This window comes from Lotus japonicus, chromosome 2 (genome assembly GCF_012489685.1).
Source record: "Lotus japonicus ecotype B-129 chromosome 2, LjGifu_v1.2".
In the NCBI taxonomy this organism is placed as follows: domain Eukaryota; kingdom Viridiplantae; phylum Streptophyta; class Magnoliopsida; order Fabales; family Fabaceae; genus Lotus; species Lotus japonicus.
This window is the reverse complement of record NC_080042.1, coordinates 95,004,720-95,031,712: the sequence shown is the minus strand read 5'-3', so window position 1 is coordinate 95,031,712 and position 26,993 is coordinate 95,004,720. Positions and strand designations below refer to the sequence as shown.

At 34.0% G+C, this 26,993-nt stretch overlaps 1 protein-coding gene across 1 annotated transcript; it reads left to right on the top strand.

Moving 5' to 3' along the window:
- The first annotated feature begins 8,222 nt into the window (after positions 1-8,222).
- On the top strand, positions 8,223-11,501 carry LOC130737339 (protein FAR1-RELATED SEQUENCE 5-like). Its single transcript, XM_057589084.1, has 4 exons — positions 8,223-8,267; positions 8,786-9,013; positions 9,180-9,493; positions 9,587-11,501. Exons 1-4 carry the CDS (start codon positions 8,223-8,225, stop codon positions 11,499-11,501), a joined length of 2,502 nt encoding a protein of 833 aa, XP_057445067.1.
- The last annotated feature ends 15,492 nt before the right edge of the window (positions 11,502-26,993 follow it).

Genomic DNA, 26,993 nt, shown 5'->3' with positions numbered 1-26,993 from the left:
AAAAAAGTCGTGGCTAGAACAAAAGATACATGAAAATAAATGCTACATATCTCGCTTCAAAATTTAATATAAATTGTAATTGGGTCACTTGTGTGCGTATGTGGGACAGAGTAAACATTAGGTCATATATGTGTTACTCTCTAGTAGATATACTTGTGTGTTACTTAGCTTGATCAATTTGTTAAAGGATTTAGAGTGAAAAGGTAAGAACATTTACTTTTTGATAGGTCAAACACACCGTATAGTTTCTATTTGAACGAAAGGTTGTCACATGGTAACAGCTCTCTGCAACCAGCTACTCCCCACCCCCCCCCCCCCCCCCATAACATCACTCTTCTTCGTTTCCAGTTTTTGATTGCTGATGCGCATTTTAAATCAATCAATGGATCATGAAAATGACAATATGTTAATGATGTAAAGCATTTCCATTCGAAGGGTTGCACACCGAGGACCCTGTACCCAATCTACTTCTCCATTAGTAACTTTTTTGAACTGCCCCATTTTTACCATTTTCATGCAAGAAGCTTTTTACCATTTTCATGGCAAGAAGCAGCAGAGGTATAGCTGTAAAAAACCTCAACCACTCTCTTTTTCCCAAGTCTGATACGAGTAATGATATATACACACCTCACTTTCTCTTCCATCTCATTTCCACACATTTTTCTTCCTATTTCTCTCTGCATTTCCTGTTACATCACAAATCATATCACTCATTACTTTTCTTTTTTCTTCTTCTTTACATGAGGTGGAGGTGGAAATGGTTTGTTAAGATAACATTATTGAGTCTAATACTATCACATAGAAAAATGGCAATCAATTTCCCGCTCCCCACCTAAGCAGGAAGCGAAGAAGAGAATCAGCGATGGCAGATCGAGATCAATCAAGCATTAGCAAGTTTAAGAGATGCAGAGAAGAGAATCAGAGATTGAGATAAGGAAAAAATCAAGAATAAAGGGAAAGTTACGTTTGGGAGCTGAGCCTTCAGAAAATAAAGAGAGGTTTTTGGTCTTTGGCCTCAAGTCACACGCTAGAGGAGGATAAAAGAGATATTCATCTTCTCTTTCTCAAGTGAGAACACTTATATTCTTCACATCTTAGACCAAAATGTTAAGTTATTAGGTTCAAATTAATAGTCATGTCATCACTTTTTTTTTTTTGAAACTGCATGTCATCACTTTAAAAAATTATATTATTTTATATTTTAATCTGAATCATTCATGATAAGATTTAACGGTTGAGATTTATTATATTTGTTCACATAACATCACATTTTTAATAAGATACGCCAATTTAATTTTAGTGTTGTTGTTAATTTTCGTTATTAATTGGGGACGTGGCTAATAGAGGACAACTGCCACATATATTTAATAATCCAACTGACTTTTCAATGTCATATAATATGATTATTAGAGGTGAGACAGTCACTAATTTGGTAACAGTGTCATTCCACTTCACAGTAGGGATGTCCATGAAATACTGAACCGAACCGTCCAAATCGGCCGGTTTTTAATGAATGGGTTGGTTCGGTTCAGTTCGGTTCGGTTTTGATCGGTTCAATAAATATGTGTTCGCTAGGGTTGAACCGGTCGGTTTCGATTTAGGCTCTAGCCCGACCGAACCAGATTTAAAAAATAATAATCTAACCCAGGCCCAATCTACATCAGCCCACCCACAACCCTAAGATATAAATACTATCCTTAACCCACTTCCCAACCCTTGAACCCTAGCAACGGTTCACCACACCACCCTCAACAAACCCTAACCGCACCCATCCCCACCACCCATAACAAACCGTTGTCGCGACCACCCCCACCACCATGTGCCTCCAAAGCCTTTATTCTTCTTGCATGCATGTCTCATCATTGATTTGTTATCCACTCCGGCGGCACCAACCCCAGCAGGTTAAACCCTAGCACCACACCAACCACCACTTCACCACCACATCCGCCCCCACCATCAAATATGACAACCCTTCTACTATTCTACCTGCGGTGGAGTGATTGATCTCTAAAAAAGGTGGTTCCTTTCCGCGATTTGGTTTCGTTGTATGCTTCTCATCTCCTTCTGTCGACGTTGTTGCTGGCATGCTCTATTGCCTACTTCTCTATTCTTCTCCCCGAGAGATCAAGAGATGAAGATCGAGAGAGAAGAATCAAAAGAGGACTCTGATGCGTATGCAAGCACCGATTTTATCATATGTAATTTGTTTCCTTTTGTCAAAATTTGTAACATTATTTTCTTTTCAGAATAACAGTGATTTATGTTCTTCTTCTCTCTGCTCTGTTTGCAATTTTTTTTTTCACAACCGCTCAGACTGCCACTAAAACTGTGATCCGGCCAAAACCGAACCGAGCAACTTGTGTCTACTTCATGGTCGGATAGGATATGACATTATAGTAATCATATCATGTTGTTATCTGATGTTTGTTGCGCCGGCAGGATAGGATAACACTGTCATGTCTCCTATCCTATCATATCCATCATGTGTAAAAGTTATTATGAGGGGGGAGTAAGGACTTAGGATAGAACATGATAGGATACCAGTTATATATTTTCTTTCAGTATCCTAACTCCAAATTAATTTATTTTAATATTATATAATTTATAATGATATTAATTAATAAATGTAAAAATATTAATTTAACTAATATTAATTAATAAATATAAAAATAAATAAAATTATTATTCATAAATAGTAAAACAGACTACTCACTTACAAATATTAATTTATTAATAGTAATAGAATAATTTAATATTTTCATCTCCTATTATTTAAAAATTATTATCTACTTATATAATAATTTAAATATAAATTAATTTTATAATAATAATATTTTTAATTTAGTTAATTTTTCTTATTTATCACGTGTCACAATTAAGTGAAAACCAATTGGTTACAAATATTGATTTTTTAATAGTAATAGACTAATTTTCTATTTTCATCTCCTATTATTTAAAATTATTTATCTACTTATATAATAGTTTATAATTTTAATATAAAGTACTTTTCAAATAATAATATTCTTAATTTAGTTAACTTTTATTTAAAATATAGGCTATCTTGAAAATAACAAAATAGGCTAATTAATAAAATTTAAATTAATTTTAGTTATTTTAAAATATAGACTCATTCATGAAAATGTATAAAAATTTAAATTAATAGAATGATCAACTTTTAAATGAATTTTTTATTCAAATATCACTTTTATACATTTTTCCTTATCATATCATGTCCTTATCATGTGCACCTCAAACACAGGATATGATAAGAGTTTATCCTGCTCTTATCATTTCATGTTGTTATCTTGTTCATATATCATATCTTATCATGACCACTGGGCCCGTTTGGTGGACAAGATAAACAGACATGATGAGATAGCAGTAATCATATCTTGTTGTAATTTGTTGTTTGTTGTGTCAGCAGGATAAGATAACATTATCATGTCTCTTATCGCATCATGTCTAAGGACCGTTTGGTGGTCAGAATAAGATATGATATGTGAACAGGATAGCAACAGGATATGACATGATATGTGAATAGGATAGCAACATGACATGATAAGGACAAAATATGATAAGAAAAATTGTATCAAATTTATATTTGAATAAAAAATACATTTAAAAATTAATCAATATTCTATTAAATATAAATTTTTTACATTTTCATGAATGAGTCTATATTTTAAATAACTAAAATTAATTTAAATTTTATTAATTAGCCTATTTTATTGTTTTGAAGATAGCCTATATTTTAAATAAAATTAGTTAACCAATTAGTTTTCACAAAATTATGAAGTACTCAATGCTTCCATGGTAACAAATTTCTCACTCACAATTTTGCATTTTTCTATAACTTACTGTGTCAAACATTTATTTGTTGCACATGTTGTATATATATATGTGAAAATTTTGAATTTTATTATTTCTTAGTCCCCTTATGTTTAAATCCGTAATCCGCTAATGTTCAAATCTTGACTCCGCCCCTGAGTATGAGTATGAGTATGGGTCAAACTGCCAAGTAAGGAATAAGGTAAATTAACTACCACATCAAACTTTATGGTTGAGTAAATGTATTTTACTCTTAATTTTAACTAAAACAATAAAATTAAAACCAGGAGGAAATCTTCTAGTCACATTCACACCAATTAAGTTATGTCAATTCATTTAAAATCATTTATAAAAGATTATAGTTGTGACATGACATAATTTTATTAGTGATACTAGAAAAGAATATATTCATGTGTTAGTCTAAACCATATTCAAACACACATTCCATTCCATATAGAGATACATTAACGGGAATTGAAGACTAGTATAGTATTGAAAAGAAGACCGTTAGAGTGATATTGTTGGGTGTAGGGCCGGGGTAGGGGTAGTGGTGTTGTATTGGCAGCAGAGCAGCAGAAGAAACAAAACACTTCCTTGTTAAGCATATACTTGTTGAATACGCTCGCTCGGGCAAAAGAAAGTTTCTGATCTCCAGCCTCAAAATAATAATAGAGCCAAAATATGTGTAGACAATATTGCAAGGAAATGGAGCAGAAATTGCAGGTGTGAATCGTTTTGCAATTACAATAAAAAGGAAAAGGAGTAGAAAAGACAAATAAAAAGATGAGTTTGGATTAGCATCAAAATTGCAAAAACAAACACTGCATATATAAAGCTAGCTAGCAAGCATATACGAAAATAGTACCTTGACCAGCTGCACACTATACAGCTGTACTGGGTGGAGTGATTCAAAGATCCGAGTTGTTGTTATCCAAACTCCTTCTTCACTCTCCCAAACTCTACTGCTATACGCCTATACCTATTCCATGCCAACAACGTACATCACTCCTACTAGCTTTGGTGAAAAGATTGATTTTAGACTTTTAGTTATAAACAATAGCTAGCTTTTTCCCTATTACTTGCTATATATATATATATATATATTATTCAGTTAACATCATTTCATAACTTAGAAAAATAAATTTTAAAAGTATTGTATTTTTTATCATGATGAAAATTTAATTTACTTCTCAATGTTCATATAATATAATAATTCTATTATTACCATGTCTATCCCAAACAATAATCATAATATATATATTACCCTTATTCAACTCTCTTATATATCTTTTATTGACCAAGCAAAATATTATTCAAATGAAGAAAGACCAAAGTCTTGATTTCATGAGCAATAATGATATATACACCCTTCATTTTTTAAACACTCAATTTTCACCTTTTTTATTTCTATCTCTCTCATCTTATCACTTATAACATCTCATATTTTCTCTCTTATTTTTTATTTTCTTCATATCTCTGTTCTCATTCCACCGATCTCCACCTCAAAAAAATGTGTGAATGAAACATTATTCTTTCATCAGTGGCAAAAATGAAAAAACAGGGCAACCCTACTAGCAATGCGCATAAATCAGACGGTCGATCTAAAGCAGCAAGGTATCCACAAAGTAATTTTCCTCCCTATAAATATCACACCAAAAAGCAATTAATCTCTTTACAAAGGAAATTGATACAATTTCGAATATTGCTTAATTTCCACGGCTTATTTTTAGCATTGTGCCCTCATCCAATTCCAGTAGCTAGAAGATTCAGTCTAAACTATTATATATATTGTAAAGTTTAAACTCCTAGCAAAACAGTACGGCGTTAAGAATTGCATGCACAATCACCATCCATCATAGGCTCATTTGACACTACAAGAAATAATGATAGTTTCAAACCACATGCACCACCAATATTCCCGCTTGCACCCGGTTCCCGTTTAATGCTTCATTAACGTTAAATTTAAGAACATCGAGCATTGGCGCTAACCACTCCCCAAAGCGCACAGGACCACACTTCCTAGGCAATTGCATATAGAAAGGTTGTCAAATAAGTAAATAACTGTGAAATTAAGTAGGGATAGTCCTTCCAAGCCGCTTTGATCAGCCACCAATCAAGTCTCTTATTTTGATCATGTCGTTTATAACACTTACTTCAAAGCCTTTCTCCAGGAAATACTAACTTGTTTCGTATAAATTACTCATTGGAATTGAACATTCAATCTAATGATTGAAACAATCATTTTTTATTACGGCAACCAATACGCGTTGGATAAGTTAATTGCAAAAAGGAAAAAATAACACAAAAAATTAAAAAGTGATCGAGAGAAAGAAAGTAATGCAAAAGAGTTGTTAAAATTGGTTAGAAAAAATTTGAGTTAAATCATCATAAACCTTAAGAGATCAATCTATCTATCTATATATATATATAAAGCACATTTGAGTTTTAGCATTAAATACATAAGCAAAACTCAAGTGTTGCATTGTATTAAAAGCATCCAAGCAAAAAAAAACTTTGTAATAAATATATTCAACAATAATAAAATTAAAAATTTAAAAAATTATATTGTCCAAAACCATTCAACTACTTACATTAAATAACAACATTCATAAATTCAAAATTTACTTGAGTTTTGTATTTCACAAATATTAAAATTAAATTCAATAATAAAATAATAGTTTTTAACAAATAATTTAGTTAAAATAGTTTTAAAATTTTAAAATTTCAATTTATATGTAAAGGAGACTTGAGTTTTACATTAAACCATATAAATCTCATACATTTATATTAAAATACATTAAGAAATAATAAATTTTCTTTGTAATAATATATTAAAAAATAATTAAAAATGAAAATACTTGTATTGTAAAAAAATATTCGACTACTTACATTAAATAAAAACATTCATCAACTTAAAATTGACTTTAAAAAAACACTGAAATTATCTTCAGTTTTGCATTTGACAAATATTAAAAAATTAAACTTATTTAATAATAAATAATATGTATAAAATATTTTAAAACTGAAAAATTCCGTAAAAAGGTATTTATTTTTAACTATAACATATATGTGCATTATTGAAGAAAAATATTTAAAACCATTTTTAATCTATGATATATTAGTAAAAATTACTCGAGAAGCATAATAGAGAAAAATAATAATGACAAAAGTTGAATAAAATCAAGAATAAAAGAAAGTTACGTTTGGGAGCTGAGCCTTCAGAAAATAAAGAGAGGATTTTGGTCTTTGGCCTTTATTTTTTTTTGTCAAAGATGGGCAGTTTGCATTTCAATGGGCAAAAGGCCAGACAAGTACAGGAGCCCAAGGCAAGATTGGCGGTAGTGGTGACTAATAGGTCTAGTTAAACCGCAAACATCAAACCAATCAAAACTAACAGCTTCACAGCGCCTAGTAACACGTAAAGTAAAGGTCTAGGTAGAGCTGTCAATATAGTTTCCAACCCACGGGCCAGCTCGACAGGTTGGCTAAATGAGCCGGGTTGGGTTGGTTAAATTCCAGCTCGAAAAGAACTTGGGTTAGGGCAACCCGGCTCGTTTAACCCGCGGGTTAGACGGGCCAACCCGCGGGTCAAGCGAGCCAACCCGTCGGGTTAGAGTTATTTTTTATTAAAAAATTTATTTTATTTCTCTTTAATTCCAGGTTAGTTTTATGGATTAATTTTAGATATAAAAATGGAAATTTTCATTTCTTTTATTTTGAGTCAATTTTTTATGTTTTATTTATTGTTATTATATTTTTTATCTCATTTTAAATGTGACAATAAAATAATTGTGTTCTTATATCCTGTAAACTAAATTCTTTTTCTATATTGCAAATGTGAGATAAAAATAATTGCGTTGATAAACCTCTTTTTTATGAGTTGATACCAATTTCTATAAATATTTTTTTGAAATTATTTTTTTTTAGCATTTTAAACATTTTCTAATCCAATTTCTCAATTTTTATATTTATTTCACTCAACCCGCGAGCCAGCCCGCCAACCCGTGAGCTCGTAGCGAGCCGGGTTGGGTTCATATTTTCCTGACTCGTTAAGACCCGGGTTGACACAACCCAACCCGTTTTCAACCCAACCCATACGGGCTGACCCATATGGGTCGGGCTGGCCCGTATTGACAGCTCTAGGTCTAGGAGTGATAAAAACTGAAATCTATCACTAAATATTGGGAAGTGGGTGCTACAGTGCAACTAAGCCCCCTAATCTGTCACTCCTATTAGACTAGACCATCACTTCATTAGGTTTCCAGCTCTCTAAGCCGTTCTCATGTGCCTTGCTGCCAGATCATGAGCCAACGTGTCACACGCTAGTGGAGGATAAAAGAGGAGATATTAGTCTTCTCTTTCTCAACGGACTATGGACCACTTTTTTGTGGTCCATGGTTACACCACCTGTTTTTGACCTGCTAGTGCAGGTCCAGCAGGTTTTTTTTTAAATTTTTAAAAAATAAAATACTCAATATATTATATATAATTAATTATATAGTTAGTAATTTTCTTAATATGATTTGCACTAATTGGGTCAGGTAATTGTATCAGTAAAAAGTTAAATTTGGAACATAATTAATACAACTTAAACAAACTACTAATTGGGTCAGGTAATTAATACAACTTAAACAAACTACAGTAAATTAATACTCCTTTCTAACTAAAAATAACCCAAATTCCTAACCTGATTCATTCTCATTCATCATCAACCAACTTTCTTCTTTCTTCCTCATCAACAACTCCAGGACAGCTAGGGTTCGTGAGGTTTTATCCTCAAATCCTAACCAGATTTGAAGCACCCCTTCTCTGTAGCTTTCTTCTTTCTTCTTCATCAATAGGTTCGCTGTAGCTTTCACCTTCTCATTACTCCATCTTCCTTCCGTTAATGATGTTGTAGAGGTAGTAGCTTTCACCTTCTAATGAATGTGTTCGATCTTGGTTTCCTATGCAGTAGTGTGAGCTCGGTTTGGTTCACCGAAGGGAACGGGTTGGTTCTGCGGTGGAAACGGTTTGGTTCGCCGGTGGGAACGGGTTTCGTTCTCTGTTCGCGTTAGTTGGTGGGAACGGTTTCGCCGGTGGGAAAGGGTGGGTTCGCTGGCTGTTGAATATGTCTTCCCATACCCAGGAGTCTAGGTCGAACACTCGGATTGATGAAGCAGCACTTGATTCCTCTGCATTTCAGGTAACAGTTAAATTGCATAATATGGTTTCCAGTGGCAAAGTGTTTGATTCCATGAGAAGTGTTGCAGCAAAGATAATGTGTGATTTTAAATTAAATTATAGCGTATTGTTTTCTTAGTATATGAGTTGTTTGATTTGGGGAAATTTATTTAATTTGACTGCGCCAGGGTCCTCAGCATGTTGTTAAAGTAATGGTTGAAGGAGGGGAAGGAGATGTACATGTCTCTGTTGATGAGGAACAAGGGACTGATGAAGAACAGGAAAGTGGAGATGAACAAGGGACTGATTCTGATGAAGAAGAATGTGAAAAAGAGTCTAAAAATGGGGTTGAAGAACAAAATGTTGATGTGAAGCCGCCAACTGAGATTGCTATCAATGGTTTAGAAGATTTGGGGATTGTAAATTTCAAACAACTATCTGTCAATGACATAGTCACCTATCACTTTCCGGATCGTGAGGTTGCTTACTTGTTCTACAGTTGGTATGCTCGGATGCATGGATTTGCGGCGAGGAAGGCTAAGGTTCTCAAAAACAATCACGGAGATGTAATCTAACAGAGATTTGTTTGCTTCAGGGAGGGTAAAAGGAAAGAGAAAGCTGAGCCAGAGGTTGATGGTCATGCTGGTGAAAAGAGAAAGCGTTTTCCGAAAAAGTCCACAAGATGTGATTGTAAGGCTTATTGTCAGGTCCATGTTCATAAGGATAACAAGCGTTGGCATGTTAGATCTGTTTGTGATGATCATAATCATGTACTTGTTGAAGAAAAATTGATTGGATTGGTACCTACTCATAGGAGAATGAATGAGGCTGACATTACTCAATTGAGTAGCTTTAGGAAGTCAAGCATTACAACTCCACAGGCTTATGGTGTGTTTGCCAACCAGATGGGTGGATATCAAAATGTTTCATTTGGACCTAGACAAATGTACAATGAAAAATTTAAAAAGAAGAAGGTGGAAGTATGTGATGCTAGAGGTGTGATCGGTTTCTTACGTAATTTGAAGGAAAAGGATCTTGACTTGATGTGGAAACACACCTCTAATGAGGAAGGAAGGTTGGACAAGTTGTTTTGGAGTGATGGAATCAGCCGGGACAACTATTTATTGTTTGGGGATGTGTTGGCATTTGATGCCACATACAAGAAAAACAAGTACAAGCGGTCACTTGTGCTTTTCTCTGGAGCTAATCATCACAATCAGACAATTATCTTTGCTGCAGCTTTAGTTTCTGATGAGAAAGAGGAGACATATGTTTGGTTGCTTCACAATTTGTTAGATGCAATGCGGGGGAAAACACCGGTATCAGTAATCACAGATGGAGATCTGGCAATGAAAAATGCAATTAAAAGTGTGTTTCCAAATGCGCATCACAGGTTATGTGCTTGGCATCTTCTTTGGAATGCAGTAAGCAATGTTTCAGAACCCAAGTTTGTTCAAATGTTTTCAAGATGCATGCTTTGGGATCTTGAAATTATGGAGATTGAGGACAGGTGGGCTCAAATGGTTATTGAATGTGGGTGTGAAGACAATGTTTGGGTTCAGGATTTGTATGAGCGGAGGAAGATGTGGGCTGTTGCATATATGCGGGGTGAATTCTTTGCGGGCTTTCGTACAACCTCTCGGGTTGAGGGATTACATGCCCCAGCTGGGAAGTTTGTAGACTCATGGAACAATTTGACTGATTTTATGCACAACTTCTTTCGATATATGAGTTATCAGCGACAAAGGGAACTTGAAGCAGATTTTGCATCAATGCACGGTGACCATGTGCCGCAAACACAATTGAAGAGGCTTGAAAAGTCAGCTTCCAACCATTACACGAACAACATTTTCAGGCTTGTCTCTAAGGGTGTTCACCGGTGTTTGATGCTAAAGGTTAGTCTTTTCAAGGAGACTTCAACTTGCATCATTTACTTTGTTGAAAGGTTTTCTTTGTCCAGTAGGAGATGGAATGTGACTATGTGCAAAACAACCAGTGAGTTCAAGTGCTCTTGTATGAGGATGGAATCATATGGCATTCCATGCAATCATATTCTTGTTGTTTGTAGATATCTAGACCTGCCTGGAATTCCCTCATCATTAATTATGGGGAGATGGACCAAGGATTCAAAAGAGGGGCTTGAGCTGCGTGGGGAACAATTGGGTGCATGGGACCCCATGGATCTATGTAGATTTACAGTATTGAGGGAAAACTGTAGGCGAATGTGTAAAGCAGCATGTAGAGCACCGGAAACATTCCGGGACACAAATGAACCGGTTCTAAAGCAAGCAAGGAAGTTGGAGAAATTGGAGAAAGGTGATGGAGTGAAACAAATTGTACATGTGGTGGCCAATGATGCTGATCAATACTTGCGTGACCCACTCAAACCCATCAAAAGGCGCATTGGTGGTGCCTCTAGAGGTAGTGGACCGGGGAGGCGTACTTCCCACTGTGTTCTTTGCAGCGGGGCAGGACATAATCGGAAAACATGTCTACGGGCTACACAGTGAAGTGAGTATTTTGACTTACTTTATGTTTTTCATTTGCATTTATGTACATGGTTCTGTTAGTGGCCTATGCATTTTGGCTTATTTTATGATTTTCATTTGCATCAAATGTACATGAACAAAACATATTTTGCTTTCTACCACTTACTTGTAATTGGCCTCTGTTTTTGTCATCTCACAGGTTGAATTGTGCACTCTTGGAAGGGAATCACACACTATCTATCTTGGAAGGGGAACCTCGCATGTGGATGTTGGATGCTCTTTGTAATGAGCTTTAGTAATATGCAATTCGTGGATTTGTAATTTTCCTATTCACAAACTTGTGAAACTTGTGGGGATTTGTAATGTTGTTTTATTTGAATCATCAGTACTTTAAATGGTCTGTTTTCAAATTCATGGTACCATACGCATGGTTTGAAATTTAAATGGTATGTGAATTCATGATCAGCATGGTTATGATAGATTCATTTAATTGGTGGCTTTTGGTTTGAAATTTTTGATATGGTTATAATGTTTTATCAGTATGCAATATATATTTGCCCACTCACCATTAAGAACTAGTTATAGTATATGGATAATTATCTTTAGCTGCCAAAGTTCTGTCAAGGCACACAGGTTGAGTGGATTATCTCTAGCTAGCCTTTTTTTTTATTTGGCTTTTATGGATATTATACTTAGAACATCCACAATCATATACTCATGTATCAGGTCATGGGCAAAGAAAGATAGCAAGGTGAGTGATTGCAATATAACTTCTAGTAATGGTGTTGATTGCAATATAATTTTTTTTAATAATATAATTGCAAAGAAAGGAGTCATACCGTGATGATCACGAAACAATTTTGAATGCATCAAATAAATAATTTGTGAGAGGTAACAAATAATTTGTGAGAGGTGATGAAGACTGCTTTTTTAACAAATAATTTAGTGTGCATCTGTTGCGGCTTCAACGCCGCTACATGCACATGGTACTTTGCGGCGGTTGGTCCAGCGGTCGTCGTCGCAGGAAGCATAGCGACGCCTGTTACGGAGGCAAACCGCCGCAAAATGCACAATTTGTTGTAGTGATAGAATTCAGATAGGGGATGATGATATACCTATAGTATCCATTGCAAGTAGACTTAATGTTGGAAGCTTTTGATCTAATTGGATGTCTTGGTTTGTAGAATAGGATCTTCCTCCCGGTCATTCTCAATTATGATAGGATTTAGATAATTATATCATCATTTTAAATCAAGTAACTCAGGGTTACAATGATTCACATACACCCTCTCATGAAGAGCCCCTAATGCTCTCAAACTATAATATTTCATGACATAGTTCGAATAATTCATACCCATCAAGGTTTTATTTAACCATTGGCTATACTATTCAAGTACCTACCATATGATTTCCAATATCCATTTATCACAACATGAATGCTAATATTAAAATACTATTCAACCATGTCCATAAATCAACAGGAGCTAGACCAAATATATAATTTTTTTTAAGTTAAAGAATTGTAGTAAGGGTGCACAAGGGTACCCAACCTTAATACATGAGTGAAAAGAAGAAAAGAATATGCATAAATAAAAATTCATAGGAATCCAGACATTACATATGGCACACTAATGATCTAAGGGTAGCCATGCCCCTCATCATCTATAATACCCCCCTGCATAGTGATTAAGTGGTACTAACACAGAGCATGTTAATGGCTGGTAGCGTACGCACAAATTCAAAGTTATAAAATAAAATTTTCTAACAAGACAAACAAGTTCCAAGAACAAAAGTAGCATGGTTGGTAACACAAAAACCATCTGTTTTCAGCAAAAATACATGGTATTGTCATCAATTGCATTAATATATTGAGCATACAATATAAGCCCAAAATAGATTGATCCTCCAGACCTAGCGGCAACGTCAATGATTTGAAATCATGGCAGGAAATAAATTTCTGGATTAGACAAACAAGTGCCAAGAGCAAAAGTAGCATTATTGGTATTGAACACAAATGAAAGATTCCTGCAGTAAAAATACATGGTATCCTCATCAATTGCGCTACTGTAACGAGCATACAACTTAAGCCCAAAATCTATTTTTCCCCGAGCTCTAGAAGCGACAATGTTGTTTCCCACAAATTGATCAACCACATTGATTTGAACTTGAAGTGTGTTCTCGCTCCGATTTAGTTGTAGGAAAGGTGGCAAGCGAATGAAAGCAAGGAGGTCCTGGCAAAAAATATCATAATCATAATCATGACCACAACCTCCACCCTTATTGAGACTAGCAATGATGACGTTGTAAGAGATGTTGTACTTCTTGCTACGGTTTGTGACTACGAAAGAAAGGTCAAATTTGGCCCTCAGGTTGGGGCCAATGGCATCATCAAGTGAGGTGAAGGAGGCTGAGTCAAATCGCACGGTGGGGCGATTAGCGAGTCTAATGGAACCCATATGATAGGCGTAGATTATAAAAATAAGTAAGCAGATGAGGAAGAGGGAGCCGAGAGAATTGCAGATGATGCATAATTTATCTAGTGGCCGAGGAGCGGGCTGATACGGGTGAGGTTTATCCATCTGCATAGTGAGCGTGTAGCTGCAGAGTGAACGTTGATGAAGGCCCAGTTAGTTAGTTGAGGATTGAAATGAAAACTGTTCTATTTATCAGTCATTCCGTTGAGAGAAAATTGAATCAGTCATTCCGTTGAGAGAAAATCGAATCTATTCAAAAACTATTTTGAGTTAGTTAGACACTTTGACTTTTTTCTTTTCATATTAGAAAAATAAATTGCACCCGGTATTGATCAATCCTTCACCCAACCCGTCACTTATCTCTTACCACTTGAGTTCTTTTTTTTAAAAGAACCACTTGAGTTATTACCTCAAGGATAAACTATTTTGAGTTAGTTAGACACTTTGTCTTTTTTTTTTAGATTAGAAAAATAAATTGCACCCGGTATTGATTAATCCTTCACCCAACCCGTCTCCTATCTCTTACCACTTGAGTTTTTTTTTTTTGAAAGAACCACTTGAGTTATAAAAAACTAACGGAATGAGTTGATTTGACTTCTTTTTTTTAATATTTTTTTGACCTGTCAAGTGGAAATTACAATTGAAATTGGAAAAATGGGGCATGAGAGATTCAAACTCAAAACCTGTAAGTAGCAAAACATGCATTTAACAAGTTCAGTTACATACATAATTGATATATACATGAAGCAAATTTAATTTATGTCATTTCCTTGATCATCATCAACTTCATATACTCATTTTCATCTCTCCAATCCACTCATGAACCTCTCCTGAGAAAGCCTGACTGACAGAGGAGTAGACGGTGCACTGTTTGCAAACATGAGGGGTAGAAACGTCGACAAAAATAAAAGTAGGGGCAGAACTTGCACAAACTTAAAACATCAGGAGCCAAAAATGCTTTTTAGCCTTATTTTATTTTTTTGGATTGTAGCTAGGGGCAAATTAAAGCCCAACCTAACAACTACTAATTGTAAAGGTTTACTATAAATGGACTGATTAAGTTGACAAAATGGATGGGAGAAAACGCACGTCTTCAAAAATACCTAGCTAGAGGCAGCATCCATGATAAAGTGTATGGGCCACTGAGTTCCCTTCTTTAAAGATGTGAGCCCATTATAGCAATTAGCTCTTGGTCTCACACTCTCACTAACTAAATGATGGCATTGTATTTGTCCAAAAAAAAATGATGGCATTGTACTATTGATTAATGCCTTCACATTTGACCAAAAAAAAATGCCTTCACTCCTTTGTAAGTGTTGCTTGGCTACCCTTGTTGTTTTAATGTAATGACTCACGACTGAAAAGAAAAATGAACCAACTAAACTATGGCAAGTGTGTTTTTTCTCAAGTTTGATAACATTAAAGGCTAAGGCAAGCCAAACAGATCTTAGATCACCTTAGAAACACAATACAACACACTTGTTTGCTTTTAATCCACATGAAACATGTTCTAAAATCAAAACAAAAAGTAAAATAATAATACTATGATCAGTCATCACCAATAATAAAAAAAATAGGAAATTGATTCAAATTTCAAATAGAGTATGTCAGGATAATGCTCAATCTATGTGCAGATTAATGATTACATGTTCAAACGCTTTTTTATCCGCCTTAATAGAGATATTCTAGCATTGTGATGAAAGCTAACACGCTTCATCAAAGTTATTATTTAAAATTGGATTGTGTTATGAACTTCACAAGGAATCATCAATTGATGTTAGAGATTATCTTATTAGGTTTTGCATAATATTGCATAGCTGGAATTTGACTAAGTTAAAAATGCGCATGATAATAAGATGAGATAACTAACTGGATATATGTGTAGAACTTATCAACACATGCAGTTATTAAACTTTAAAACTTGACGCTCAAAAAAAAAACTTTAAAACTTAATTAAAACATTGAACTAAAACTGAAATAAGAGATTTACCTATCTCATCAAAAAAATGGACAAAGATTAATCGACACCTATATATTGCAGGAAAATGATAGAACATAAAAATAAATGAAAGATATATATAATTAAAAATGACTTGAAAAAGAAAAAAGAAGGTTGAGATCCTATAAAAAATGTCTTTATACCTGGGATGCCAAAAAATAATGCTTTGAAGAATGATGTAAGGAGTTCAAAATGTGGGGATTGATCTAATTATCTTAAATCGTGGCCATCCATTGTTGAGCAGGTGGGCCATGGTGATTAGATTAACTTATTGCATGAACAAGAGACTGCCACGTTTAAGTACGAGGTGTCATTGTTAATTCCTCTCCGCATCCAACAAAACTCACAAAACGAGTAATGATATATACACACCTCATTTTTAAAACACTTCATTTCCACCTCTTTTTATTTTTATCTCTCTTCTCTTATCATCTATCATATCTAATACTTTCTCTCTCTTACTTTTTCTTTTCTTCTTATCTCTCTCTTCATTCCACCTCTCTCCACCTCAAAGAGATGTGTGTAGATAACATTATTGCTCACAAAAGTGTCAAGTGTCCAAAGATGCGGGGGTGATGCGGCAAAAACTGTGTTATTATAAGCAGAAAGTTTATAATTTATATATATATATATATGAAGTTACTTTTGTTTTTATTTATTTTTAAGGATTTACAACAAATACCCCATTCTATCATCCTGTTTCTAACAAATTAAAAGTAATTAAAAACATTAAGGTTTAAATTAAACAAAAAAAATTTGAATTGCCCCCCATTTTTTCCATTTTTATGCAAGCATGTAGCAGCAATATTTCGGCATCTATCGACCGGTATACCATTTTCATTCTGATCAATTAATTTGCTAGCATTAGTCAAAGGAGTGGGGAGTTTGTTATACATATATGGATAAGAAGCCAAAATCTATTGTAGACATTCCGAAAGGCAACCCAGTAGACCTCAAAATGAATGTTTAAACCAGATGCATGTTCAATATCAATCTAGGTCATATTTTGTGTGGAAAAGAAACAAACAAACTAAATTCAATGATATCAAATAGCTGGCTCCACTCATCCATAATTTCCCCTCATCCATAATTTTATAAATACATGCATAACATTTGTGCTCCACTTCAACCGAAGCTAATCTCTCTCTCTCTCTCTAAAACACGCACAGCCCATTCTCTCTCTCTCTCACAACCCCCGCTGATGATGACTTTCGATAATAACTCAAAATACCACTGAGAACCCATCATCAATCTTCCCACACACAAAGAAGAGAACACCATCACTCTGCACCACCATCTATCTCCTCTTCCGTCAAACATAGAAACACAAAACCTGCAGCCTTCATTTCCCTTCACACAATCTGTCTTCTCTTCTTTTTGCTCTTTCACATCCATCATCACCTTCTTGTAAGCAATGGCTACTCTCTTGACAAGGTTCATTACCTGCCTTGCAGGATCACCTGACGGTTCCCATATCTGGCCAGGCGTTATCAACCTCGCTATCAGCGGCTTACTCGCTGGGGTGATCGGTTCAACCGACAGCCTTATCACTGACCATATCAAGATTATTCTTACATACGTTCTCTTCATCTTGAGTTCAGGACTGTCCTTGGTTCTTTTGACTTGGATAGCTGCTCTATTGTCTAGGCCTACCACATTTGCAACATCGATGGAAAGCCCATATTACCGATTGCTGGTGAAACTTTACTTCTACTGTGAAACCATCCTTCTCACCATTTCAATCGGGAGGTTTTCTGTGAAGGAGATTCAATTAACTCACAAGCTAACTGTTATAATTCTAAATGCTGTCTGTTACACAGTCATGATTCTTGTTTATGTATCAGTGTTGTTTGTGGGTAGGAAGCTCCGAACCGGCTATGAGGGACCTGTTCTGGCTTTCATCCTTTCGTCTGCCTTTACGTTTGCCACTACGCTGGCAGACCAAACAAGTATGCCGTTAGCAGTCATAAGTGGTGCTGCACTGTTTGGAGGAGGCTTGGTGGCAATGGCGGAGTATTTTCTACCAGAGGAGGGACCGTTTGTTCAACCAGCAAGAAGTGCTCTCGCTGGAGCAATCCCCCAGAAACTAACAACTCTCCTTCAACGATTACGGGAGGCACAACAACCCCTTCAAGAAGCACAGGCAGAAATTATCCTTGTTGGAGTACATGACATGAACGTTGCTGAAGTGCGAGCAGATCTTCAGAGACGACTAGATCAAGCTGTCAACCAAGAAGGCCCTGCTGCACTAGAAGCACTCCGTGAAGAAGGAGGAGGACCGGCGGTGGCCGCGGTGCACATGGTGGCTCAGGCCCACAACTAGATGGAGGAGGAGGAGGGAGAAGTATATAGGTGATGGAGATGGAGTAACCGGTTGTTAGATGTTTTCAATTTTAATTAGTTGTTGTTCAATTTTTTTTTATAAGCAGATCAATTAAATTAGGTGGATCAATGTGGATCCTATTTCTATTTTCTAGCTAGCTATGCAGTAATTAGTTAATTAAGTACAACTGGTTTTAGTCCCTCCCCCATTTTGTAAACCCTAAATATGATATATATTAATGGAAGTTTTGTTTACAATTGTGGAAGATAAAAAATCTCAAACCCCTCCGATTCAAGGTGACACCTAAGTTGTACCAATGATGTGGCTAGAGACTTTTTTACATTCCTGGTATAGTTTTTAAATTTATTTACCAATTTAGTGCAAGTTTTAAATTATTTACGAATTTAGTATAAATCGCCACTAGCATTGGCGGTTTCATTATTTTGTTTCTTATGAAATCGCCACCCCCATTGGCGATACATGAATTTTAATTTATTTTTTAATTTTTTCTATTAGTGTCGCTATTGATATTGGAGATTTCTATTTTTTATGCTGGTATCGTCACTACCATTGAAGATTTCAATTTTTTATTTTGTTTTTCATAAAATCTACAATGACATTGGCGATTTCAATGAATTAGTATATGACCACATGGCAAAAGACGAAAAAGACAGAAAAAAATTGAGAGAGTGCAAAAGAAAATATATTGAAAACATGATTTAGTATTTTTAAATAAGGAAAGGAAGTTTCAAGAAAAAAAATGAAAGGAAGAAAATTTTAAAAAAGGAACAGGCGAAATGAATGGTGATAAGATGACAAAAAGAAAGGAAAGGTGAGAAAGATGAGAAAGGAAGAACATGTGAAAAAAAACTTCAGAACATTTGAAATCTCCAATGCCATTGTAGATTTCATGAAAAAAAATTGAAATCTTCAATAGTAGTGGCGATACCAGTAATAAAAAAATGAAATAAAATAAAATCTCCAATATTAATGGCGACACTAGTTAAAAAAATAAAAAATTCAAGTGTAGCCAATGACAGTGGCGATTTCATAAGAATCAATTTTATTTTTAAGAAAATCGCCAACGTCAGTGACGATTTATACTAGATCCGTAAATAATTCAAAACTTGCACTAGATTGGTAAATAAGTTTGAAAACTACACCAATAATGTAAAAAAGTCGTGGCTAGAACAAAAGATACATGAAAATAAATGCTACATATCTCGCTTCAAATTTAATATAAATTGTAATTGGGTCACTTGTGTGCGTATGTGGGACAGAGTAAACATTAGGTCATATATGTGTTACTCTCTAGTAGATATACTTGTGTGTTACTTAGCTTGATCAATTTGTTAAAGGATTTAGAGTGAAAAGGTAAGAACATTTACTTTTGATAGGTCAAACACACCGTATAGTTCTATTTGAACGAAAGGTTGTCACATGGTAACAGCTCTCTGCAACCAGCTACTCCCCACCCCCCCCCCCCCCCCATAACATCACTCTTCTTCGTTTCCAGTTTTTGATGCTGATGCGCATTTTAAATCAATCAATGGATTCATGAAAATGACAATATGTTAATGATGTAAAGCATTCCATTCGAAGGGTTGCACACCGAGGACCCTGTACCAATCTACTTCTCCATTAGTAACTTTTTTGAACTGCCCCATTTTTACCATTTTCATGCAAGAAGCTTTTTACCATTTTCATGCAAGAAGCAGCAGAGGTATAGCTGTAAAAAACCTCAACCACTCTCTTTTTCCCAAGTCTGATACGAGTAATGATATATACACACCTCACTTTCTCTTCCATCTCATTTCCACACATTTTTCTTCCTATTTCTCTCTGCATTTCCTGTTACATCACAAATCATATCACTCATTACTTTCTTTTTTCTTCTTCTTTACATGAGGTGGAGGTGGAAATGGTTTGTTAAGATAACATTATTGAGTCTAATACTATCACATAGAAAAATGGCAATCAATTTCCCGCTCCCCACCTAAGCAGGAAGCGAAGAAGAGAATCAGCGATGCAGATCGAGATCAATCAAGCAATTAGCAAGTTTAAGAGATGCAGAGAAGAGAATCAGAGATTGAGATAAGGAAAAATCAAGAATAAAGGAAAGTTACGTTTGGGAGCTGAGCCTTCAGAAAATAAAGAGAGGTTTTTGGTCTTTGGCCTCAAGTCACACGCTAGAGGAGGATAAAAGAGATATTCATCTTCTCTTTCTCAAGTGAGAACACTTATATTCTTCACATCTTAGACCAAAATGTTAAGTTATTAGGTTCAAATTAATAGTCATGTCATCACTTTTTTTTTTTTGAAACTGCATGTCATCACTTTAAAAAATTATATTATTTTATATTTTAATCTGAATCATTCATGATAAGATTTAACGGTTGAGATTTATTATATTTGTTCACATAACATCACATTTTTAATAAGATACGCCAATTTAATTTTAGTGTTGTTGTTAATTTTCGTTATTAATTGGGGACGTGGCTAATAGAGGACAACTGCCACATATATTTAATAATCCAACTGACTTTTCAATGTCATATAATATGATTATTAGAGGTGAGACAGTCACTAATTTGGTAACAGTGTCATTCCACTTCACAGTAGGGATGTCCATGAAATACTGAACCGAACCGTCCAAATCGGCCGGTTTTTAATGAATGGGTTGGTTCGGTTCAGTTCGGTTCGGTTTTGATCGGTTCAATAAATATGTGTTCGCTAGGGTTGAACCGGTCGGTTTCGATTTAGGCTCTAGCCCGACCGAACCAGATTTAAAAAATAATAATCTAACCCAGGCCCAATCTACATCAGCCCACCCACAACCCTAAGATATAAATACTATCCTTAACCCACTTCCCAACCCTTGAACCCTAGCAACGGTTCACCACACCACCCTCAACAAACCCTAACCGCACCCATCCCCACCACCCATAACAAACCGTTGTCGCGACCACCCCCACCACCATGTGCCTCCCAAAGCCTTTATTCTTCTTGCATGCATGTCTCATCATTGATTTGTTATCCACTCCGGCGGCACCAACCCCAGCAGGTTAAACCCTAGCACCACACCAACCACCACTTCACCACCACATCCGCCCCCACCATCAAATATGACAACCCTTCTACTATTCTACCTGCGGTGGAGTGATTGATCTCTAAAAAAGGTGGTTCCTTTCCGCGATTTGGTTTCGTTGTATGCTTCTCATCTCCTTCTGTCGACGTTGTTGCTGGCATGCTCTATTGCCTACTTCTCTATTCTTCTCCCCGAGAGATCAAGAGATGAAGATCGAGAGAGAAGAATCAAAAGAGGACTCTGATGCGTATGCAAGCACCGATTTTATCATATGTAATTTGTTTCCTTTTGTCAAAATTTGTAACATTATTTTCTTTTCAGAATAACAGTGATTTATGTTCTTCTTCTCTCTGCTCTGTTTGCAATTTTTTTTTTCACAACCGCTCAGACTGCCACTAAAACTGTGATCCGGCCAAAACCGAACCGAGCAACTTGTGTCTACTTCATGGTCGGATAGGATATGACATTATAGTAATCATATCATGTTGTTATCTGATGTTTGTTGCGCCGGCAGGATAGGATAACACTGTCATGTCTCCTATCCTATCATATCCATCATGTGTAAAAGTTATTATGAGGGGGGAGTAAGGACTTAGGATAGAACATGATAGGATACCAGTTATATATTTTCTTTCAGTATCCTAACTCCAAATTAATTTATTTTAATATTATATAATTTATAATGATATTAATTAATAAATGTAAAAATATTAATTTAACTAATATTAATTAATAAATATAAAAATAAATAAAATTATTATTCATAAATAGTAAAACAGACTACTCACTTACAAATATTAATTTATTAATAGTAATAGAATAATTTAATATTTTCATCTCCTATTATTTAAAAATTATTATCTACTTATATAATAATTTAAATATAAATTAATTTTATAATAATAATATTTTTAATTTAGTTAATTTTTCTTATTTATCACGTGTCACAATTAAGTGAAAACCAATTGGTTACAAATATTGATTTTTTAATAGTAATAGACTAATTTTCTATTTTCATCTCCTATTATTTAAAATTATTTATCTACTTATATAATAGTTTATAATTTTAATATAAAGTACTTTTCAAATAATAATATTCTTAATTTAGTTAACTTTTATTTAAAATATAGGTTATCTTGAAAATAACAAAATAGGCTAATTAATAAAATTTAAATTAATTTTAGTTATTTTAAAATATAGACTCATTCATGAAAATGTATAAAAATTTAAATTAATAGAATGATCAACTTTTAAATGAATTTTTTATTCAAATATCACTTTTATACATTTTTCCTTATCATATCATGTCCTTATCATGTGCACCTCAAACACAGGATATGATAAGAGTTTATCCTGCTCTTATCATTTCATGTTGTTATCTTGTTCATATATCATATCTTATCATGACCACTGGGCCCGTTTGGTGGACAAGATAAACAGACATGATGAGATAGCAGTAATCATATCTTGTTGTAATTTGTTGTTTGTTGTGTCAGCAGGATAAGATAACATTATCATGTCTCTTATCGCATCATGTCTAAGGACCGTTTGGTGGTCAGAATAAGATATGATATGTGAACAGGATAGCAACAGGATATGACATGATATGTGAATAGGATAGCAACATGACATGATAAGGACAAAATATGATAAGAAAAATTGTATCAAATTTATATTTGAATAAAAAATACATTTAAAAATTAATCAATATTCTATTAAATATAAATTTTTTACATTTTCATGAATGAGTCTATATTTTAAATAACTAAAATTAATTTAAATTTTATTAATTAGCCTATTTTATTGTTTTGAAGATAGCCTATATTTTAAATAAAATTAGTTAACCAATTAGTTTTCACAAAATTATGAAGTACTCAATGCTTCCATGGTAACAAATTTCTCACTCACAATTTTGCATTTTTCTATAACTTACTGTGTCAAACATTTATTTGTTGCACATGTTGTATATATATATGTGAAAATTTTGAATTTTATTATTTCTTAGTCCCCTTATGTTTAAATCCGTAATCCGCTAATGTTCAAATCTTGACTCCGCCCCTGAGTATGAGTATGAGTATGAGTATGGGTCAAACTGCCAAGTAAGGAATAAGGTAAATTAACTACCACATCAAACTTTATGGTTGAGTAAATGTATTTTACTCTTAATTTTAACTAAAACAATAAAATTAAAACCAGGAGGAAATCTTCTAGTCACATTCACACCAATTAAGTTATGTCAATTCATTTAAAATCATTTATAAAAGATTATAGTTGTGACATGACATAATTTTATTAGTGATACTAGAAAAGAATATATTCATGTGTTAGTCTAAACCATATTCAAACACACATTCCATTCCATATAGAGATACATTAACGGGAATTGAAGACTAGTCTAGTATTGAAAAGAAGACCGTTAGAGTGATATTGTTGGGTGTAGGGCCGGGGTAGGGGTAGTGGTGTTGTATTGGCAGCAGAGCAGCAGAAGAAACAAAACACTTCCTTGTTAAGCATATACTTGTTGAATACGCTCGCTCGGGCAAAAGAAAGTTTCTGATCTCCAGCCTCAAAATAATAATAGAGCCAAAATATGTGTAGACAATATTGCAAGGAAATGGAGCAGAAATTGCAGGTGTGAATCGTTTTGCAATTACAATAAAAATGAAAAGGAGTAGAAAAGACAAATAAAAAGATGAGTTTGGTTTAGCATCAAAATTGCAAAAACAAACACTGCATATATAAAGCTAGCTAGCAAGCATATACGAAAATAGTACCTTGACCAGCTGCACACTATACAGCTGTACTGGGTGGAGTGATTCAAAGATCCGAGTTGTTGTTATCCAAACTCCTTCTTCACTCTCCCAAACTCTACTGCTATACGCCTATACCTATTCCATGCCAACAACGTACATCACTCCTACTAGCTTTGGTGAAAAGATTGATTTTAGTTATAAACAATAGCTAGCTTTTTCCCTATTACTTGCTATATATATATATTATTCAGTTAACATCATTTCATAACTTAGAAAAATAAATTTTAAAAGTATTATGTATTTTTTATCATGATGAAAATTTAATTTACTTCTCAATGTTTATATAATATAATAATTCTATTATTACCATGTCTATCCCAAACAAATAGGATAATAATCATAATATATACCTTACCCTTATTCAACTCTCTTATATATCTTTTATTGACCAAGCAAAATATTATTCAGACCAAAGTCTTGATTTCATGAGCAATAATGATATATACACACTTCATTTTTTAAACACTTAATTTCCACCTTTTTTATTTCTATCTCTCTCATCTTATCACTTATCACATCTCATATTTTCTCTCTTACTTTTTATTTTCTTCATATCTCTGTTCTCATTCCACCGATCTCCACCTCAAAAAAATGTGTGAATGAAACATTATTCTTTCATCGGTGGCAAAAATGAAAAAACAGGGCAACCCTACTAGCAATGCACATAAATCAGACGGTCGATCTAAAGCAGCAAGGTATCCACAAAGTAATTTTCCTCCCTATAAATATCACACCAAAAAGCAATTAATCTCTTTACAAAGGAAATTGATACAATTTCGAATATTGCTTAATTTCCACGGCCTATTTTTAGCATTGTGCCCTCATCCAATTCCAGTAGCTAGAAGATTCAGTCTAAACTATTATATATATTGTAAAGTTTAAACTCCTAGCAAAACAGTACGGCGTTAAGAATTGCATGCACAATCACCATCCATCATAGGCTCATTTGACACTACAAGAAATAATGATAGTTTCAAACCACATGCACCACCAATATTCCCGCTTGCACCCGGTTCCCGTTTAATGCTTCATTAACGTTAAATTTAAGAACATCGAGCATTGGCGCTAACCACTCCCCAAAGCGCACAGGACCACACTTCCTAGGCAATTGCATATAGAAAGGTTGTAAAATAACTGTGAAATTAAGTAGGGATAGTCCTTCCAAGCCGCTTTGATCAGCCACCAATCAAGTCTCTTATTTTGATCATGTCGTTTATAACACTTACTTCAAAGCCTTTCTCCAGGAAATACTAACTTGTTTCGTATAAATTACTCATTGGAATTGAACATTCAATCTAATGATTGAAACAATCATTTTTTATTACGACAACCAATACGCGTTGGATAAGTTAATTGCAAAAAGGAAAAAATAACACAAAAAATTAAAAAGTGATCGAGAGAAAGAAAGTAATGCAAAAGAGTTGTTAAAATTGGTTAGAAAAAATTTGAGTTAAATCATCATACCCTTAACCAATCTATCTATCTATATATATATATGTAAAGCACACTTGAGTTTTAGCATTAAATACATAAGCAAAACTCAAGTGTTGCATTGTATTAAAAGCATCCAAGCAAAAAAAAAACTTTGTAATAAATATATTCAACAATAATAAAATTAAAATTTAAAAAAATTACATTGTCCAAAACCATTCAACTACTTACATTAAATAACAACATTCATAACATTCATAAATTCAAAATTTACTTGAGTTTTATATTTCACAAATATTAAAATTAAATTCAATAATAAAATAATAGTTTTTAACAAATAATTTAGTTAAAATAGTTTTAAAATTTTAAAATTTCAATTTATATGTAAAGGAGACTTGAGTTTTACATTAAACCATATAAATCTCATACCTTTGTATTAAAATACATTAAGAAATAATAAATTTTCTATGTAATAATATATTAAAAAATAATTAAAAATGAAAAAAATTGTATTGTAAAAAAATATTCGATTACTTTCATTAAATAAAAATATTCATCAACTTAAAATTGACTTTAAAAAAAACACTGAAATTATCTTCAGTTTTGCATTTGACAAATATTAAAAAATTAAACTTATTTAATAATAAATAATATGTATAAAATATTTTAAAACTGAAAAATTCCGTAAAAAGGTATTTATTTTTAACTATAACATATATGTGCATTATTGAAGAAAAATATTTAAAACCATTTTTAATCTATGATATATTAGTAAAAATTACTCGAGAAGCATAATAGAGAAAAATAATAATGACAAAAGTTGAATAAAATCAAGAATAAAGGAAAGTTACATTTGGGAGCTGAGCCTTCAGAAAATAAAGAGAGGTTTTTGGTCTTTGGCCTTTATTTTTTTTTTTGTCAAAGATGGGTAGTTTGCATTTCAATGGGCAAAAGGCCAGACAAGCACAGGAGCCCAAGGCAAGATTGGCGGTAGTGGTGACTAATAGGTCTAGTTAAACCGCAAACATCAAACCAATCAAAACTAACAGCTTCACAGCGCCTAGTAACACGTAAAGTAAAGGTCTAGGTAGAACTGTCAATATAGTTTCCAACCCGCGGGCCAGCTCGACGGATTGGCTAAATGAGCCGGGTTGGGTTGGTTAAATTCCAGCTCAAAAAGAACTTGGGTTAGGGCAACCCGGCTCGTTTAACCCGCGGGTTAGACGGGCCAACCCGCGGGTCAAGCGAGCCAACCCGTCGGGTTAGAGTTATTTTTTATTAAAAAATTTATTTTATTTCTCTTTAATTCCAGGTTAGTTTTATGGATTAATTTTAGATAGAAAAATGGAAATTTTCATTTCTTTTATTTTGAGTCAATTTTTTAT

Bases quoted from the DNA above. Each gene is read 5' to 3' on its own strand.
- LOC130737339 (XM_057589084.1), top strand. From the start codon at position 8,223: ATGGTTACACCACCTGTTTTTGACCTGCTAGTGCAGGTCCAGCAG. The intron at 9,014-9,179 runs GTAACAGTTAAA...TGACTGCGCCAG, and splicing joins TTGATTCCTCTGCATTTCAG to GGTCCTCAGCATGTTGTTAA. The intron at 9,494-9,586 runs GTATGCTCGGAT...TGTTTGCTTCAG, and splicing joins GCTTACTTGTTCTACAGTTG to GGAGGGTAAAAGGAAAGAGA.